The 17,861-nt window shown below is 41.0% G+C and overlaps 1 protein-coding gene across 1 annotated transcript in view; it reads right to left on the bottom strand.

Annotated features, from left to right (window-relative positions):
• The window catches only part of LOC117299563 (double-stranded RNA-specific adenosine deaminase-like), a 55,982-nt gene that overhangs the window by 7,973 nt on the left and 30,148 nt on the right, over positions 1-17,861 (bottom strand). The window contains exons 2-4 of the mRNA XM_033783113.1: positions 6,588-8,614; positions 4,977-5,133; positions 3,801-3,972 (exon numbers count right to left, since the gene is read on the bottom strand). Coding sequence (XP_033639004.1) covers positions 3,801-3,972; positions 4,977-5,133; positions 6,588-8,614 — 2,356 coding nt within the window. The remainder of the gene's footprint in view (positions 1-3,800; positions 3,973-4,976; positions 5,134-6,587; positions 8,615-17,861) is intronic.

The following is a 17,861-nucleotide window of genomic DNA, read 5'->3' on the forward strand; positions in this document are numbered from 1 at the left end:
TCTCTTCACCCAGGGGAATAAATGGGAACCTGCGAGGGTAGAGGTTGATATTGTGAATGAAAAAGCCTTTGGAGCGATATAAACTGTTGCCCAGGTTGTATACTCCCAAGGGAGCTGAGAAACATTAAAAAGGGATGTTATTGGCCCTATGACCAGGGCACTAATGTAAAGCGCTTAGAGAATTAAGTGTTAGTTATTAGGCGCTATATAAATCGAAAGTTATTATTATTATTTGGGTACTTTTTCAAAATGTCCATAGATTTACATTAAACTTACAGGGTTTGAAGATAATGATAGTGGAAAGCTTCCCTTCAAATATTACTTACATGTACTGAGGTGCTGTAGTTTTTGAGAAATGAGTAAAACAATGTCATGGAAATCCGTTTGTAAATGCTTAAAACAATTTTCGTGACATTGTTTTACTCATTTCCCCAAAACTACAGCACCACAGCACGTAATGTTTTCAGGGAAACTTTTCTACTATCATTATCTTCAAACTGTGTAAGTTTAGTGTAAATCTGTGGACATTGTGTTTTTTGTCCTACAAAAAGTACATACACCCTTTAAAAATGCAATGATTCTGAAAATGCTGTATCTGTACATGATCTAAACAAATAAGACGTTATTGCCATTAATTTTAAGAGTGACAGACAATCGCACACCTTCCCTTTAAATTATGAGATAAAATGTACGTTGGAATGTCAGCAAATGATCCTCTTCCTTATTTGTTTTGCGGGTCAAATCAATCTGCAAATGACAAATCGCACTCATTAATCATAAATCATAAATCATGTTTTGATAACTACGGTGGATTGAGAGCTTCTCCCCCGTGCATTGGTGCACCTTTTTAAAAAAAATTTTCCCTCTTTTTCTTTGCAATTGCAAGTTGCCAGACACACAAGGCCTGAAGGCCACTTCAAGGTGTGGGCTACAATTATTATTTTTCCAGAGGCCGTTGCCACCAACTCCTGGGGCTGAAACAGGGTTGCCCCTTTTACAGACCATACGGATGTAGGGCTTGGGTATCATCAGTCCGAAGCCTAGCCGGTAGAGCAGAAAGCACTACCTCCCCAATGTTACGTAGCAAGTGTCATGACCGAGATTCCAACCCACACCCTGCTGATCAAACACCAGAGCTGGAATCCGGTGCTCTTAACCGCTCAGCCATGACACGCCAGTGTTAATTTTAGGTATACTACGTCGTGTTAATTTTAGGTATTATACAGGAATGGTATGGATTAAAATGGAATAAAATAAACTGGTATAAATATACCAATATTATTGTTTAATTTTAATTTTTAGTTAATGACTGGCACCCCTAAACAATGATAATGACAAAATAAGGAGACCGCCAACATACTGCTAAATAGCTCATTTGGTAGAGTGCCTATAAGAACACTAATCAGGAGGTCATTGGGTCAAATCACGCTCTAGTCAACTTGTCTTTGTTCAACCCCCAAATCATTTAAAGGAACACGTTTCATTTTCCTTAGCCGCTCCAGGACTGTGGAACCATCTTCCCATCACAATACGCACCTCAATTTCACTGCCTATTTTCAAGAAAGCACTTAAAAAACATCTTTTTCCTTAGTGTCTGTTTATTGCTTTATTTATCATTTGTTGTATTATCTGCATTGCTATTGTTCGTTTAAAGCGCTGTGGTCTAAATGAAATTTACCAAGTCAGTTTTTAAGTTAAAATTTGTTTTGAGTAATTGTACCTTCCCTTTAATACATTTATAAATGGATGTTTGTATGTTTGACCCACTCAGACTGAAAGACGCAGGTCATGTCCTCAGTTTAAATGTTATTAGAGCACTAACTGGGCATCTGAAGTGCCTTAAAGGTACGGTCATAGATTAAAAAAAAAAAACTCTTCATAATAATAATAATGCTGTACAGGCAAAATTGTAAGGAAAGATACAATAGTCACATGTGAAATTTTCGATCAGCTAAATACAATGTCTAAGACAACGGCAACTAACAGTCACAGTATTACACAAAAATGTACAAAGCCTTCTACGTTAAGTAAGGTGACAATTAACAAGTACCAATCGCATCTCTAGATGTGGCATTCACATGGACACCAACCTTCAGAAACGAAAGCATGAATTGTTTCTTTTAGATTCAAATGTATTTGGAATGAACAAATATGATCCAAACCATATTAAAGACACAGGACACTACTGGTAATTGTCAAAGACCAGTCTTCCCACTTGGTGTATCTCAAATTATGCATAAAATAAGAAACCTGTGAAAATTTGAGCTCAATATTGGTCGTCGAAGTTGAGAGATATGAATGAAATAAAAAAACACCCCTTGTCACACAAAGTTGTGTGCTTTCAGATGCTTGATTTTGAGACCTCAAAATCTAAATCTTTGCTCTCGAAAACTATGTTATTTCAGAGGGAGCCGTTTCTCACAATGTTTTATACCATCAACCTCTCCCCATTACTTGTTACCAAGTAAGTTTTTATGCTAAAAAATATTTTGAGTAATTACCAATAGCGTCCACTGCCTTTAACTACAAAGTGCATCCTTTCCCAAATTAATTTACACTAACAACAGCTGCAGAGCTTCACCACGTAAGTTTTAAAGGGTCATCAATTCTTTCGGAGTATTTACCAAATCCATGACCCTAGCTTTAACTCTGCCAGCCTACCTGGCCAGCCATACAGGCATGAAACATTCTAAACATTCCACAGCAAATACCACACACCACAGGCAGTACAGAGTGATGCCCCGCCGCGCCACGGGCAAAACTAACTCTCAAGGACCAGAAATAGAATGCTTGGGAAATATTATAACTGGTGATGTTTCTCGTGACATCACATGTTTACCCTGCGTAGTCTGGACTTCCCACTGGCACAAAGTGTGCACAGCTCGAGAAAAGAAAGCATTTAAAAAGTAAAAATTATGGAGAGGGACAAAATTCCTACTTTCATTAAAGGCACTGGACCAGTTTGGGAAATACTCAAAATATATACTAGCATAAAAACTCTACTTGGTAACACGCAATGGAGAGCTGATAATAATTTTTAGTAATTACCAATAGTGTCCACTGCCTTTTAAGCGTTTCGTGGCAGAGATGAACAATTTTGGGGTTTACTTTTTGTCATGCTCGTCTTTAATAGCAAAAATGTTCTTCTTTGTAAAAAGCATGCTGTGTCTATGCAGCAGGAAATCTAGAAGTAGATCCCAGATGGTAAGTCTATCCAAAGGTACTTCACTTTAATTGCTATGATCTACAAAACATATGAAACATAACTGTAAATAAACGTTATCAAATAATAAATCACAAGGGAAACTGACTGGATAAGTAAAACATGATTTTGGGTTGAACAGATAGGCCTACTTGACTAGAGTGGGATTTGAACCTCTGGATTAATATGACTTTGGGTGGATTCCAAAAAGATTAGGATTCTTTAAGAGCTATTAAGTACTTAACGCTATAGTCCTAAGTAACTTGCCCTAACTCGAGATAAGGGGGGGGGGGGGTGGGGGGGGTGTCAGGTCCACTCCCTGGCCTCTAGCCTCGCTTTGAAAATCCCCATAGCACTAAGTTTTGTACAAGAGGAAATTTTGGGTCGATTTGACCCGTTGTAACTTTTGATTTTCTCACCGACAGATCTGTGCACAAAAATCCCATAGGGAGGCTTATTGAGATCGTTTGGGAGCAAAGCCGCCTACATGTACTTGTCATTTTCGCTATCAAGAAGTCTGAAAGCCGCCCTAAAACTTTGAAACTCGGATGCAGGGACATGCGCGGATGACTCAGGTACAAAGGATAAGGACCCTTACCTGTTCCAAGGCTGATGACTCTCCCCTTGTCTGCCTCTCCTGTCTTCATGATCAATGCAGCTAGTACTTTACGCCCACTGATGTTATCGGGTATACTTGCTGCTATGGAATTAAATGCTTGATGACTCAAACCGGCCATGTGGTCATAGAATGTGGTCGAGCCACCTGAGGACTGTATGTGTGTAGAATGAGAGAAAAAAAGAAGCAAAAAAAACCCACATAAAATCACAAATGTTATGAATATATGGGATTTCAGGCATTGCATGGTGAGGTATCAATAAATATTTGGTTTGCGGTATTAACACCATGTGAAGATTATGTTCTTTTGAGAACATGTCTTGCTTTACATTCTATTATATAACTGACAAACAGATCCTTGTCATTTGATTGGTGGAACTTACTTAACGTGACATTCACTATTACTCCCATCCGCACCGGCGATCAAAAAGACCTATTCGCCCATGGGGAATAGCATTTCCCATTCAATGTTTTTGAGCAGTACAGCGCCGCCGCGATAATATTCCTCCCATTCCACTCTGAGCCACACAATATTTGTATACTATTCTACTACCGCAGCGTAGAATTTCAGAATTTTCGAGACTTCTTAGTTCTGAAACGAACTGCCCTGCTTTTTAACTACTACCTGGGCGGAATAAGAATAATAATAATAATAGGTAGAAAGAGGGGCTCCAATGTCAAACTATGATTTTCTTTCCACTCAATTTCCAAAAGATAGAGTTTTCATAAGGGTGGCTTAAAAAATACAAACTTATAGCCTCACATTAAAATGGTGTAAAACGCCACTGTGTTTGATACCTTTCAAGTGCAATTGTTACTCACACCCAAACAAATTTTGATGGTGTCACATTTCAAATATACATGTAGATGGTCAGTATGTTTTTGTACAGAGATTTTTCAGTTCATTCCAGAATATTAATTTGATTAATTTAGAATGACCTGGAAACTGTATAATAGTTTTTACTTCTTCATTTCTAAAATCATCCAAAGTACAAAACAAAAGTAAAACACCTACAAGTTTTCAAACAAATTAGCTTCTTTATGTTGTCATCCACCAAACTGTACAGTTTTTTTTTTATCAAAACCCCAAACAATGTAAAATAATAAACACAACTTGTCGTTATTTTATCAAAACGATTAGTTGGAAAACATACATACCGCTTCAAGTGGGCCGGTACTCATTTTCGGCTGGTAGCTTCCCTCTGCTATCAGGGTCCGTAGCGCGATATCCGCAGCTTCCCGGCGGCCATCTTTCTTGCTTCGGCTGGTGATTTGGGGGAAGTAATTGTTGCCAACGACAGCACAGAATGTAAACCTAAACGAAAGAAGTAATACAACAAAATTCACAAATCTTACACGATTTATCTATATTTAGGCACCTTGAGCATCAGCTGCACGGTGTGTCGTGGCCGAGGAGTCTAGATAACCGGACCGTATCTCTGGTGTTGTCAGCAGCAGAGTGTGGGATCAAATAATTGTCATGACACAATTGTGCACTAAAGCAAGGCACTAAATTTTATTTTAACTTTTTATAATGCAAGTTGCCAGACACACAAGGCCTGAAGGCCACTTCAAGGTGTGGGCTACAATTTCTTTTTCCAGAGGCCGTTGCCACCAACTCCTAGGGCTGAAACAGGGTTACCCCCGTTACAGTCCATACGAATCTAGGCTTGGGTATCATCAATCCGAAGCCTGGCCGGTAGAGCAGAAAGCACTACCTCCCCAATTTTACGTAGCAAGTGTCACGACTGGGGATTCAAACTCACACTCACTGCTGATCAAACACCAGAACTTGAATCCGGTGCTCTTAACCACTCGGCCATGATAATTGCTTCATAAAAAGTTGGGAAAGTAGTGCATCCTGCTCAACCAGCAAGGCTACTAGGGGATGATACCAATGCCTACTTTCGCCAAGTTCTGTAAGAAACAAAATCCATCAGCAAATCACCGTGGTGGGATTCAAACCCACGACCGTTGCAATCCTAGAGCAGATGTCTTACCACTAGACCACCGAGCTAGCCTGATGGATAGAGGCAATTCAAATCCTGTGTTCGAGCGCTGGATCCGCAATGATTAACATTAGTGTTAGGCCCATGTCACACTCGTGGTAAATAACAGGCAACCAGTTCCCCGCAATCTCCACAAAGAGAATCCATTCGCATTTGAATGTTCACATATTAGTGGATCGTAAGACATTGTTTGAAAAATGTGATACCAAAGTGGTCCTGCAGCATGTACTGGTGGTGGTTGCCCCCAAGTTGACCACAAAAGATTGCCTCGTGTGACAAGGGCCTAAAGGGTAAAAACAAACTATAATCTTAAAGACACTGGACACTATTGGTAATTATCAAAGACCAGTCTTCTCACTTGGTGTATCTCAACATATGCATAAAAAAACACACCTGTGAAAGTTGGTCGTTGAAGTTGCGAGATAATAATGAAAGAAAAAAACACCCTTGTCACACAGACGCTCTCTGAAGTGTGCGTTCAGACGCTTGATTTCAAATCTAAATCTGAGGTCTCGAAATCAAATTCGTGGAAAATTACTTCTTTCTCGAAAACTACATTACTTCAGAGGGAGCCGTTTCTCACAATGTTTTATACTATCAACAGCTCCCAATTAATCTTTAACGAGTAAGTTTTTATGCTAATAATTATTTCTAGTAATTACCAATAGTGTCCACTGCCTTTAACCCTGATGCAAAATTTAAACAAAAATCTATAATTGTTATAGTGATGTAATCCGACTCGAATTAATTAATTTTTTACCTTGGATTATGAGGAGGTCCTTGTTGGTTGACCATCTCGATAGTGACCGGTAAGTGCCTGGACTGGGCGTACTCAGTAAGCGCGCTGATCGGGTTCTTATTGATAGCACCAAACATTTCGCTACTCATTGTTGCCCCAGCTGCATTGTGGGAAGCAACAGGTCCGCTACTATGGGTCACCATAGGAGATTGGCCCTTTGCCATGTGGGACGGCACCATTGCTTGACTGTTGCCGGCACTCTGAGCGTGGAAATTTGGAACGGATGCCTGGCCGTTGTTACTAGTTCTCCAGCTAGTGTTCTTTTGGAAAAGCTCTTGGGGACTTGGAGGGGGTCTGCCGGCTGCAGTGAGGTCAGGCGAAGTGTTGCTCCTTGCAAGTTCCATTCCGGCCGAAGACAGCTTCCAGACTGGAGGAGAATCTTTCACTCGTTCTAGGAGCTTGTTTCGTTGCATGGTGTAAACTGTCGGATTGATGTCTCGCGCATTTTTGCATCCGATGGCGAGAGCGATGTCCATCGTTGATAAGGGATCCCCGCTGGACAGAGCCTTTTGGATTTGCTCAGCCAGGTCACTGTTTGGTTGAGGGGATCCTCTGCTCTCATATTGAGGAATCGGTGGGTGTTGCTGGTCTTGGTAAGACTCAAACTCACTGGGTGCAGAAGGTGGTATTGCACCATTTGATTCTGTAGAGTCTTGCGACTGGCTCTCCTGGTCCATCATCCAGGCATTGTCATCGTGGAAACCATCTCCTGGCCTCTGCATACTAGGGCCGTTTGTATTTCCTTGGAATCTATCGTTGTGGTTACCCTGAATCAGGGTAGCTGGTGTCGGGGGTACCCACCCGGACTGCCAGGACTGGTTGCTGTTTGTCGTGGGAGGACCTCTCATGTTCCTGTGCTGGGATGTCTGGTACTGCCGCTGCTGATGCTGCTGGTGCTGTTGCTGCTGCAGATGCTGTGTCTGGCGCTGCTGTGTGGAACTCCCAGAGACCCCGCCCTGAGATTTTGGAAACTGGCGCTGCTGTCCCTGTGGCTGGCCAGATGGTTCCCCACTCACCATTGACTGCCTCCCATGGTGTGTTACCACCCAGAGAGGAGGTGATTCTGATACTTTTCTGACAAGACCTTGCTTCTGCATCCCGAACAAGGTCGGGTTGATGTCCTTCTTGGATCGATAACCAACAAGCTTCGCCAGCTCATTGGAGTGGATGGGGTCCTTCTGTTGGCAGAGTGCGGACAGCAACTTGTAGTTCATGTTGTTTCTATTCTCTGGCTGCGCTATGGAAGGCTTCAGGAACTCGATAGCCTCTGCAATGGTCGGCGTATTTGGAAGCCCATTGCTGACTCCGTCGTGTTGGTCCAAACTCTCCATATCATCGCTGGAACTGGATGAGGACGGGGCAGGACCCATCTGTACGTCGTTGCTACCAGGTGCGCAGTACAAGTCAGCTTGACTCCCTCTCGCACCCATCTCTGAAATGGAATCACCCTTAGTGTAGGCAGCTGCCGGTGCTGCTCCATAGCAGAGTGGGCCTTGCTCATTATCTCTCATGGGGGAGGATTTATATTGCACTGTGCGCTCGTCTTGATGGTACATCCTTTTATCTGAGGTGTGTCGCGAGACAGCGTCATTATGCAGATTAAAGGAACCATCCATCCCTTGTTGGGCGCTTTCACCCGTTCCGATATTATTTACATATTCCAAACTAGGCAAGTCGTCTTCCGTTTCATTCATGTCGCACTGCATGTGGGAACTATGCAGGGGTGAATTTTGACCTGTGACCAAAGATTCATGACCCAGCGTGACCTCGTGTTTGAGACCCCACTTGGGTGGGGAGTCTGACACCTTTAAGATGGTGCCCTGCTGTTGCATTTTGTACAGCGTTGGATTAATCTGCTTCCGTGTGTTCAAGCCCAAGGAGCGGGCAAGGGCGAGGGTTTCCATTGGTCCATTGTTGTCACGCAGCTTACCGATGACCTTTTCTCTGAGGTCACTGCTGTGGGCAGCCATCTTGGCTCTCACAGACCCCTGCAAAAAAAGAAAAAAAAGAGAACATTCATAAATGAACCGTCATTGTCAGAGAGTTCTTCTTTAAAGGAAGTGGACACTATTGGTTATAACTCAAAATAATTATTAGCATAAAAATCTTACTTGGTAACAAGTAATGGGGAGAGGTTGATAGTGTAAAACATTGTGAGAAACGGCTCCCTCTGAAGTGACGTTGTTTTCGAGAAAGAAGTAATTTTCCGCAAATTTGATTAAAGACCTCAGATTTAGAATTTGAGGTCTCGAAATCAAGCATCTGAAAGCACACAACTTCGTGTGACAAGGGTGTTTTTTCTTTCATTATTATCTCGCAACTTCGACGACCGATTGACAGATTGAGCTCAAATTTTCACAGGTTTGTTATTTTATGCATATGTTGAGATACACCACGTAAGAAGACAAGTCTTTGAGAATTTCCAACAGTGTCGAGTGTCTTTAAAGTAGACTTTGGTAGACTTCTCAGATCTGAAAAAAAAAACTGCGCACCTTATCAACAACTACCTGGGCAGAGGGTAGGAAATCACCCTGGGTTACCAAGAGAGAAGTCTCCCAAAGTCCGAAAATATACTCTGCGGTAGTAGAATATATAATAATAATAATAATAAACCGTATTTATATGGCGCATATCACTAAAACAAAGTCCCTATGCGCTTTAAGGAAAACAAAACAAAGGAAGAAAGAACCATCAAAGAAAGTTACTGAAAAGCGTTGAAAAGATGAGTTTTAAGGCGTTTTTTGAATGTGTCAACTGTGGAAGCATCCTTGACAGACTCGGGTAAGCCATTCCACAGTTCAGCTGCAGCTACTTGGAAAGAGCGAGCACCATAAGGTTTTGTAACAGGGGTGGAAATGACAAGAAGAGACTTTGACTTAGAGCGTAAATTTCTCGAAGGAATGTATTTGTGAACTAGGTCCTGGAGATAAATCGGGGCTGTGCCTTGCAAACATTGAAAAGTTAAAAGGAGAATTTTGAATTTAATTCTAGCTTGAACAGATAGATGTTCTATATAGCAAGACAAGCTCTCAAAAAAACAAAATCTACCCAGCAAGTAGATTACACTAGCCAATACACTAGCCAAAGCTGCAGTATTTTTTATCGATTAAAGACAGTGGACACTATTGTTTGTCAAAGACTAGTCTTCTCACTTGGTGTATCTCAACATATGCATGAAATAACAAATCTGTGAAAATTTGAGCTCAATCGGTCGTTGAAGTTGCAAGATAATAATGAAAGAAAAAACACCCTTGCCAAACGAAAATTGTGTGCTTTCAGATGCTTGATTTCGGGATCTCAAAATCTAATTCTGAGGTCTCAAAATCAAATCCAAACACTTTAGTGGAAAATTACTTCTTTTACCTCAGAGGAAGCCGTTTCTATCAACAGCTCTCCATTGCTTGTTACCGAGGAAGTTTTCATGTTAACAATTATTTTGAGTAATTACCAATAGTGTCCAGTGCCTTTGAATGACAGATCTAGATGCAAATGTAATAAGAACAAAGAGAGCACAACTTGAAGTAGCGCAGTTAGGAAAGTGTATTTAAATTAATAAAAGACAGGTGTTTTTCCCAACATGTAGGTATTTCTCAACAAGAGAGTACGACAAGAGCAGATGTTAACAAATCCCAAATAAACCTACTTTAATGAGGAAATTTGGCGTGGCATTATTAAACGGCACGGAGTTAATGGCGTCTCATTCATAAAGGCATTGCATTTTTTGTTTGGTTGAACACTGGGCTTGTTTTACTTTTTTCGATGCAATTCAAAAATGAACATTAAGAATTGTGGCTGAAAGCTTTGCTGAAAGCCACTGGAAAAAAAGAGAGATGATTTTTTGGACGATCCCAAAATATCACAGCACCAGTCTCACCATGTAAACCCTGCAGCGAGCGATCTGTCTGGTTGCAATGGCCCTACGGTACTTTGGTTGCATATGTTGACAATTTTGTCTCTATAATGCCAAAGGCAGCGTATACTATTTGGTAAATGTCAAAGACCAACATGTGCATAAAATATCAAACATGAGAAAATTTTGTCATCATAGAAAATAAACAATGTTTTTCAATGAATAAACAATGAATTCGGTGCTTTCAGATGCGTGAGAAATGCTTCATGCCTGAAGTCTTTCTCAGATTCAAATGTTTGGGTAAAAAGTTAACCTCTCCAGCGCTCTTTACCAAGTCAGTTTTGTTTGTATGGTCATAAACTTATGGAGTAATTACCGAAAGGATACACTGCTTTTAAAGGCAGTGGGCACTATTGGTAATTACTCAAAATATTTATTAGCATAAAACCTTTCTTGGTAACGAGTAATGGGGAGAGGTTGATGGTATAAAACATTGTGAGAAACGGCTCCCTCTGAAGTGCCATAGTTTTCGAGAAAGAAGTAGTTTTCCACGAATTTGATTTTGACACCTCGGATTTAGAACTTGAGGTCTCGAAATCGACCATCTAAACGCACACAACTTCGTGTGACAAGGATGTTTTTTTATTTCATTTTTATCTCGCAACTTTAATGACAGATTGATCTCAAATTTTCACAGGTTAGTTATTTTATGCATTATATGTTGAGATACACCAACTGTGAAGGCTGGTCTTTGACAATTGGCAATAGTGTCGACTGCCTTTAATAAGAAAAAGCTGAGGGAACAGTGAAATGATGATTTGTGAAAAACAGTAGAAAGACCTCAGTGTTTCATTTTATGATGCTTTGGCCGAACAGCAACAAATTTTGGTCCAGAATACCAGAAAAATCAAAGGCTTACATTAATTGCCGTTATCAAAATATACTCAAGAGCAGATTCAGTTGGCAACAATTTCCTCACATACAGGAAATAATTATTTCTGATAGAAATATTATTTCCGGGAAACTGGTATCAAGTTTATACGCAAGCTAAAAAAAAACATTGTAACTACAGAAAGACAAAAACAAGGGTGACGGTAAGGGTTGGGCAGGGTGATGGTAAAGGGTTGGGGTAAGGATTAGGGTTTGGCAGGGTGATGGTAAAGGGTTGGGGTAAGGATTAGGGTTTGGCAGGGTGATGGTAAAGGGTTGGGGTAAGGATTAGGGTTTGGCAGGGTGATGGTAAAGGGTTGGGGTAAGGATTAGGGTTTGGCAGGGTGATGGTAAAGGGTTGGGGTAAGGATTAGGGTTTGGCAGGGTGATGGTAAAGGGTTGGGGTAAGGATTAGGGTTTGGCAGGGTGATGGTAAAGGGTTGGGGTAAGGATTAGGGTTTGGCAGGGTGATGGTAAAGGGTTGGGGTAAGGATTAGGGTTTGGCAGGGTGATGGTAAAGGGTTGGGGTAAGGATTACAGTTTGGCAGGGTGATGGTAAAGGATTGGGGTAAGGATTACGGTTTGGCAGGGTGATGGTAAAGGGTTGGGGGTTAGGATTACGGTTTGGCAGGGTGATGGTAAAGGGTTGGGGTAAGGATTAGGATTTGGCAGGGTGATGGTAAAGGGTTGGGGTAAGGATTACGGTTTGGCAGGGTGATGGTAAAGGGTTGGGGTAAGGATTAGGGTTTGGCAGGGTGATGGTAAAGGGTTGGGGTAAGGATTAGGGTTTGGCAGGGTAATGGTAAAGGGTTGGGGTAAGGATTAGGGTTTTGCAGGGTAATGGTAAAGGGTTGGGGTAAGGATTAGGGTTTGGCAGGGTGATGGTAAAGGGTTGGGGCAAGGATTAGGGTTTGGCAGGGTGATGGTAAAGGGTTGGGGTAAGGATTAGGGTTTGGCAGGGTGATGGTAAAGGGTTGGGGTAAGGATTAGGGTTTGGCAGGGTGATGGTTAAGGGTTGGGGTAAGGATTAGGGTTTGGCAGGGTGATGGTTAAGGGTTGGGGTTGGGGTGAGGATTAGGGTTTGGCAGAATGATGGTAAAAGGTTGGGGTAAGGATTAGGGTTTGGCAGGGTGATGGTAAAGGGTTGGGGTTGGGGTGAGGATTAGGGTTTGGCAGAATGATGGTAAAAGGTTGGGGTAAGGATTAGGGTTTGGCAGGGTGATGGTAAAGGGTTGGGGTAAGGATTAGGGTTTGGCAGGGTGATGGTAAAGGGTTGGGGTAAGGATTAGGGTTTGGCAGGGTGATGGTTAAGGGTTGGGGTAAGGATTAGGGTTTGGCAGGGTGATGGTTAAGGGTTGGGGTTGGGGTTGGGGTGAGGATTAGGGTTTGGCAGAATGATGGTAAAAGGTTGGGGTAAGGATTAGGGTTTGGCAGGGTGATGGTAAAGGGTTGGGGTAAGGATTAGGGTTTGGCAGGGTGATGGTAAAGGGATTACGGTTGGGCAGTGTCTGTAAGGGTTAGAGTTGGGGTTAGGCAGGAAAAGGGTTACGGTTGGGCAGGTTGAGGGTAATGGTTTGGCAGTGTTAGGGTCATGTTTAGGGGTGGGGTCGGGGTTAGGGTTGGGGAAGGTAAGAGTTGGGTTGTATATATTTTTGTGTATCCCTAGATTATGGCACAAAAGAACCCAGCTTCTTCTGAACCTAAATAGGGTCCTTTGTTAGGGTAAGGGATAGGGCTAAAATAACAGTCTTAATACAAGATGGTGAATTATGTACGTCTTATTCAAATTACTTAATACAAAACAATGTATTGATAACCATCACAGGTCATCCATTACATACATGAATTATAAATCAATAAATCAATCGATCAAAACATAAGTTGGTTAATCAATCAGTGAATAATGCATTAGATTATGTCGACTGCATTAAAGGCAGTCGACGCTATTGGTAATTACTCAAAATAATTATTGCCATAAACCTTTCTTGGTGACGAGTAATGGGGAGAGGTTGATGGTATAAAACATTGTGAGAAACGGCTCCCTCTGAAGTGCCATAGTTTTAGAGAAAGAAGTAATTTTCCACGAATTTGATTTAGAGACCTCAGATTTAGAACTTGAGGTCTCGAAATCAACCATCTAAACGCACACAACTTCGTGTGACAAGGGTTATTTTTCTTTCATTATTATCTCGCAACTTCGATGACCGATTGAGCTCAAATTTTCACAGGTTTGTTATTTTATGCATATTGTTGAGACACACGAACTGTGAAGGCTAGTCTTTGACAATTAGGGCCTACCAATAGTGTCCACTGCCTTTAATTTGACCAAGATAATGACATCCATGTACGTGTACTGTTCACAAATCTTCCCCAACCTCCCCTCCCCCTATTAAACAAAAAAAAGCCACACATTGTCACGTAGGCACGTAGCAGAGCTAACTACTTTTCCTACCATTCAAGCATAGCCAGAGGGAAATACTCCTCATACTTGGATGACAGACAACAAAATATACCGCCTCAATGATCCATCGGCAAAAAAACAAAACATACAGAATAACAAAGCAATTTTCCTGCGGGCTACCACGATTGCAGAGATACAGAGATCCTTCAGTCAGTTGTGGTCTGACTATACTCTGCAAAGCGGTGTTAGGCGGTGGAGCAAATGTCATCTTGACTGAAGGAGTAATGATGGACTGTATGTGGGTTGATGATGAGGGACAAGATGCATGGCTAGAATTTGGATGGAAAACCCACAAGACCGTACATTTCATTTTGTTTCAGGATGTAAGCCAAGGAAGAAGAAAGAAGAAAAAAGCCAACTTAAAGGAACACGTTGCCTTGGATCAGTCGAGTTGGCCTTTGAAAAGCGTTTGAAACCGTTTGCTTTAAAATGCATATATGGTTAGAATGATATTTTAAAAGTAGAATAAAATGATCCACACAAATTTGCCTCAAAATTTTCTGGTTTTCCTTTTATTTTGCGAACTAACACAGTCTGCCATTTATGGGAGTCAAAAATTTGACTCCCATAAATGGCCGACCGTGTTAGTCGACGAGGTAAAAGGAAAACCACACAATTTCGAGTGATACTTGCGTGGATCATTATATTCTACTTTTAAAATATCTCTCTAGTCATATGCATTTTATAACAAACGGTTACAAAAGCTTTTTAAAGACCAACTCGACTGATCCAAGGCTAAGTTCCTTTAATCACTGTACTAGCCAAGAACCCAATGGAGAGAAGACAAAGAAGGAAGTCTCGATTTTAGAAGTGAGAGGAGAACTCCTGACAAACCCGTGTTGTCAGCTTATAAACCAATTTTGTCAGAGAGAGAGGGACTGAAAGCAAAATCCCATTTTGATTTTTCCCTTAAAAAAAACAATTTTGCTAATATTTCTGAGGGCCAAACAATTGGTAATCAGACTTAAGTACATGTAGGAAGATAATTGCACCTGGTTTAAAATCTATGACTGTACCTGAAAACTCCAAGTTCATCTAAATGAACAAAGCTACAATCAAATATGAGAGTACGACAGACAATGTCGACAGTCAAAAGCAAAATCACATTTGAATTTCCCTGTAAAAAAAAAACATTTTGCTGAACCTACCCCCCCCCCTGGATATCAGACTTAAGTAGGGAGAAAATTGCGCCAATCTATGACTTAACCTATAAATAAACAAAATCGTTTGTTGAATAAAAGATGTAGCATAACTCCACTCAAAAAAAAAAAAAGAGGAAAATAAGATAAAATATGAAAGTACAAACACTTTCAACAGTACCATAGAGTTATAATTAAGAACTAGAGGGCGCACGAGTGATGCTTCGTGCACAAACGCCACAGGACCGCAAGATGACAAGCACGTCATTCTGCACGCGCGTTTAATATGAAATACACGTTTGATTTTTTTTTTATTGAACGCTCACGCGATGCTGTTTGTTCAACTTACAAAATGGCCGCACAAACACACGCTGTAAGATGCCAGTTTTGCCAACTTAGAAAATGGCCGTCTGCGCGCATGCCGGAACGCGTATATAGGCCAGTGCGCCCTCTAGTTCTTATATATAACTCTATGAACAGTACATACCCGTTGCCATCTCTGTGTGCTGTTATGCACACCATACATCATCTCACTCAAAAGGCTACTGCCACAATTCCTCTATAACAAAGTCCACATTCAAACACCGCAGACGAAGCCCAAAGAGTGCCCCAAAGCCACAGGGGATGCTCTTCGGCCAAATAATTCCCGTCTCCTGATGATGACTAGAGCAACCTAGTCGAAACGTTAAGAGCAATTAAGAACTCACTCCGACGTAGTGAAGTAAATAACGATCCACTAAAAGCTAAAGTAGTTATCCCAGCCAATTTTTTTTACAATCTGACCAGGTAGTAGTAACAGTTCTTTTCACTACTAAGAAGTCTCCCGGATTCCAAAAATTTACTCTGCGGTCGTCATCTAGCCTATTTCACTTTACTCCATGAGGAAAGCCTCTTCACCAATTCTCTGTTTCACTCTATCCTGCGCTGTCTGTTGCCAAGCAAAGCCCCTATACAGTATGTACTTAGTTCATCTCTCAATCAACAACATACTCTGCGGTAGTAGAATATAAAGAATGACAGTTCTCTAAAGAACAAAGTCTACCTGGCAAGTAGACACACACATGGTGTTACCGCAAACCAAATATGTATTTCCCACCCATCTAAGTTTCCCAGAGGTCAGTCTGAGAGACCAGTCGTCAATGAGCCATCACCACAGCAGCACACATCCCAAACATAAGCTACACAAGAGAGGATAAAGAGCGGAGAGTCCGATACTAGACATCCAGTCTCCTCTGTTTGTAATTGCTCCAATTGCTCAACAAAAAAAAACTTGTGTGCTGGCATCTAAAAGCCGCTGACATTTGGTGCTGGTCGACTGTAGATGTCAACGAAGATGCCACCGTGTTACATGTATGTCGGGGTGGTAGGACATGTTTAAAGGGACACCTTTGGTAATATTATCAAAGACCAAGGCACCAACTTCATAGCGCTGCTTAAAGGGTCTTGATACTTAATGTAGGACAACAAAACACAATGTCTACAGTTTTACATCAAACTTACACAGTTTGAAGATAACGATGGTAGATTGGAGTAAAACACGTCACAAAATAACTTTCATCTCAGGAGACGAAAATTATTGACATTGTTTTACTCATTTCTAAAAAACTACATCACCTCAGCAAGTAATATTTTAAGGTTCACAAGCTTTCTACTCTCATTATCTTCAAACGGTGTAAATCTGTGGACATTTTGCGTTTTGTGTCCCACAAAAAGTATGCAAGCCCTTTAAAGGCACTGAACACCTTTGGCAGTTCCCAGGTCAAAATTCCAGTTGAACCTAGTTAAACTGGGTTTAACTGGAACTAGTAGAAAACCAGTTGATAAACTAGTTAAACACAGTTAAAACCAGTTGGTTTAAAATATGGAAAATGGACAGAAACCAACTGGTTTATAGTTTCAACCTAGTTGAACACAGTTAAACCTAGTCCAAACCAGTTGGTTAATATGGAAAATGGATGAGTTTGATCACTAACCAGTTTAACCAGTTGATTAACTAGGTTCAACTGGAATTTTGACCTGGGTTGTGAAAGGCCAGGGCCCAATTTCATAGAGCCGCTGAACATGACAAAATTACGCTTACCAGAGTGTGGTTACCAGCCAAACTTCAATGTCACAAGCAAAATATTGTGACTGGTATCCTGCTCATTTCTGCTTAGCGGAAAACTTTTTGAGCAAACTTGGCTGTTTAAGCAGTTCTATTAAGATGGGCCCGGAAAATACTGCTTTTAAAAAATCTCTGCTTAGCAAAAACCAGCAGGGTAGCAGTCGCAAGTTGTACATGTGACATGGTGTTTTACCTAGTAACATTATTCTGGTTAGCATAATTATTGTTTTGCTTAGCTCATTTTTGTGCTTAAGCAGCATAATGAAATTGGGCCCCGTATTCTCAACATGCATTAAAATAACAAATCTGTGAAAATTTGGGCTCAATTGGTTATCCAAGTTAAGAGAAAATAATGTAAGAAAAATACCCTTGTTGCACAACTTTATGTGATTTCAGATGCATAATAAAATGCTTCAGGCTTGAAGTCTTTCATTCTTTAAGTGGGAAATTACCTTTTTTCTCAAAAACTTTGTTACTTAGGAGAGAGCCGTTTCTCACAATGTTTGTAATGTAATTACTAAAAACAAGTATTAACTTAAAAACTGACTTGGTAACGAGCATTGGGGAGCTGTTGGTAGTATAAAACATTGTGGGAAACGACTCCCTCTGAAGTAACGTAGTTTTGAGAAAGAGGTAATTTCTCACTAAAATAATAAAAGACTTCTAGCTAGAAGTCTTTTATTCCTATCTGAAAGCACACAAATTCGTCCAACAAGGGTGTTTTTTCTTTCGTCATTTTCTCGCAACTCCG

Source organism: Asterias rubens, chromosome 14 (genome assembly GCF_902459465.1).
Source record: "Asterias rubens chromosome 14, eAstRub1.3, whole genome shotgun sequence".
Classification (NCBI taxonomy): domain Eukaryota; kingdom Metazoa; phylum Echinodermata; class Asteroidea; order Forcipulatida; family Asteriidae; genus Asterias; species Asterias rubens.